The sequence below is a fragment of the Mandrillus leucophaeus genome, unplaced genomic scaffold (assembly GCF_000951045.1).
Source record: "Mandrillus leucophaeus isolate KB7577 unplaced genomic scaffold, Mleu.le_1.0 Scaffold634, whole genome shotgun sequence".
In the NCBI taxonomy this organism is placed as follows: domain Eukaryota; kingdom Metazoa; phylum Chordata; class Mammalia; order Primates; family Cercopithecidae; genus Mandrillus; species Mandrillus leucophaeus.
In genome coordinates, this window is record NW_012106853.1 from 112,544 (window position 1) to 112,937 (window position 394).

At 47.5% G+C, this 394-nt stretch overlaps 1 protein-coding gene across 1 annotated transcript in view; it reads left to right on the forward strand.

Moving 5' to 3' along the window:
* Positions 1 to 394, forward strand: part of IL3RA (interleukin 3 receptor, alpha (low affinity)) — a 38,974-nt gene that overhangs the window by 7,521 nt on the left and 31,059 nt on the right. Inside the window, exon 4 of the mRNA XM_012000628.1 lies at positions 6 to 71. Within this exon, the coding sequence (XP_011856018.1) occupies positions 6 to 71 (66 nt within the window). The remainder of the gene's footprint in view (positions 1 to 5; positions 72 to 394) is intronic.

Here is a 394-nt window from a genome sequence, read left to right on the forward strand (position 1 = left end):
TGAAGTGACCAACTACACCGTCCGAGTGGCCAGTCCCCCGTTCTCCACGTGGATCCTCTTCCCTGAGAACAGTGAGAAAAATGTTCATTGTGTGTCTGTTCTTTCCGTCTGTTCCCTCCCTCTCTCCCTCCCTGTGTCTGTCTTGTCTGTCTTCCTTCCTTCCTTCTCTTTCTCTTTCTTTCCCTCCCTGCCTCACTCCCTTCTTTCCTTCTCTTCTTCTCTTTCCTTCCTTTCTTTTCTCTTTTCTTTCTTTCCTTCCTTCCTTCTTCCTTCCTTTCCTTCTTCCTTCCTTCCTTCCCTCTCTCTTTCCCTCCCTGCCTTACTCCCTTCTTTCCTTCTCTTCTTCTCTCCTTCCTTCCTTTTCTCTTTTCTCTTTCTTTCCTTCCTTCCTTCT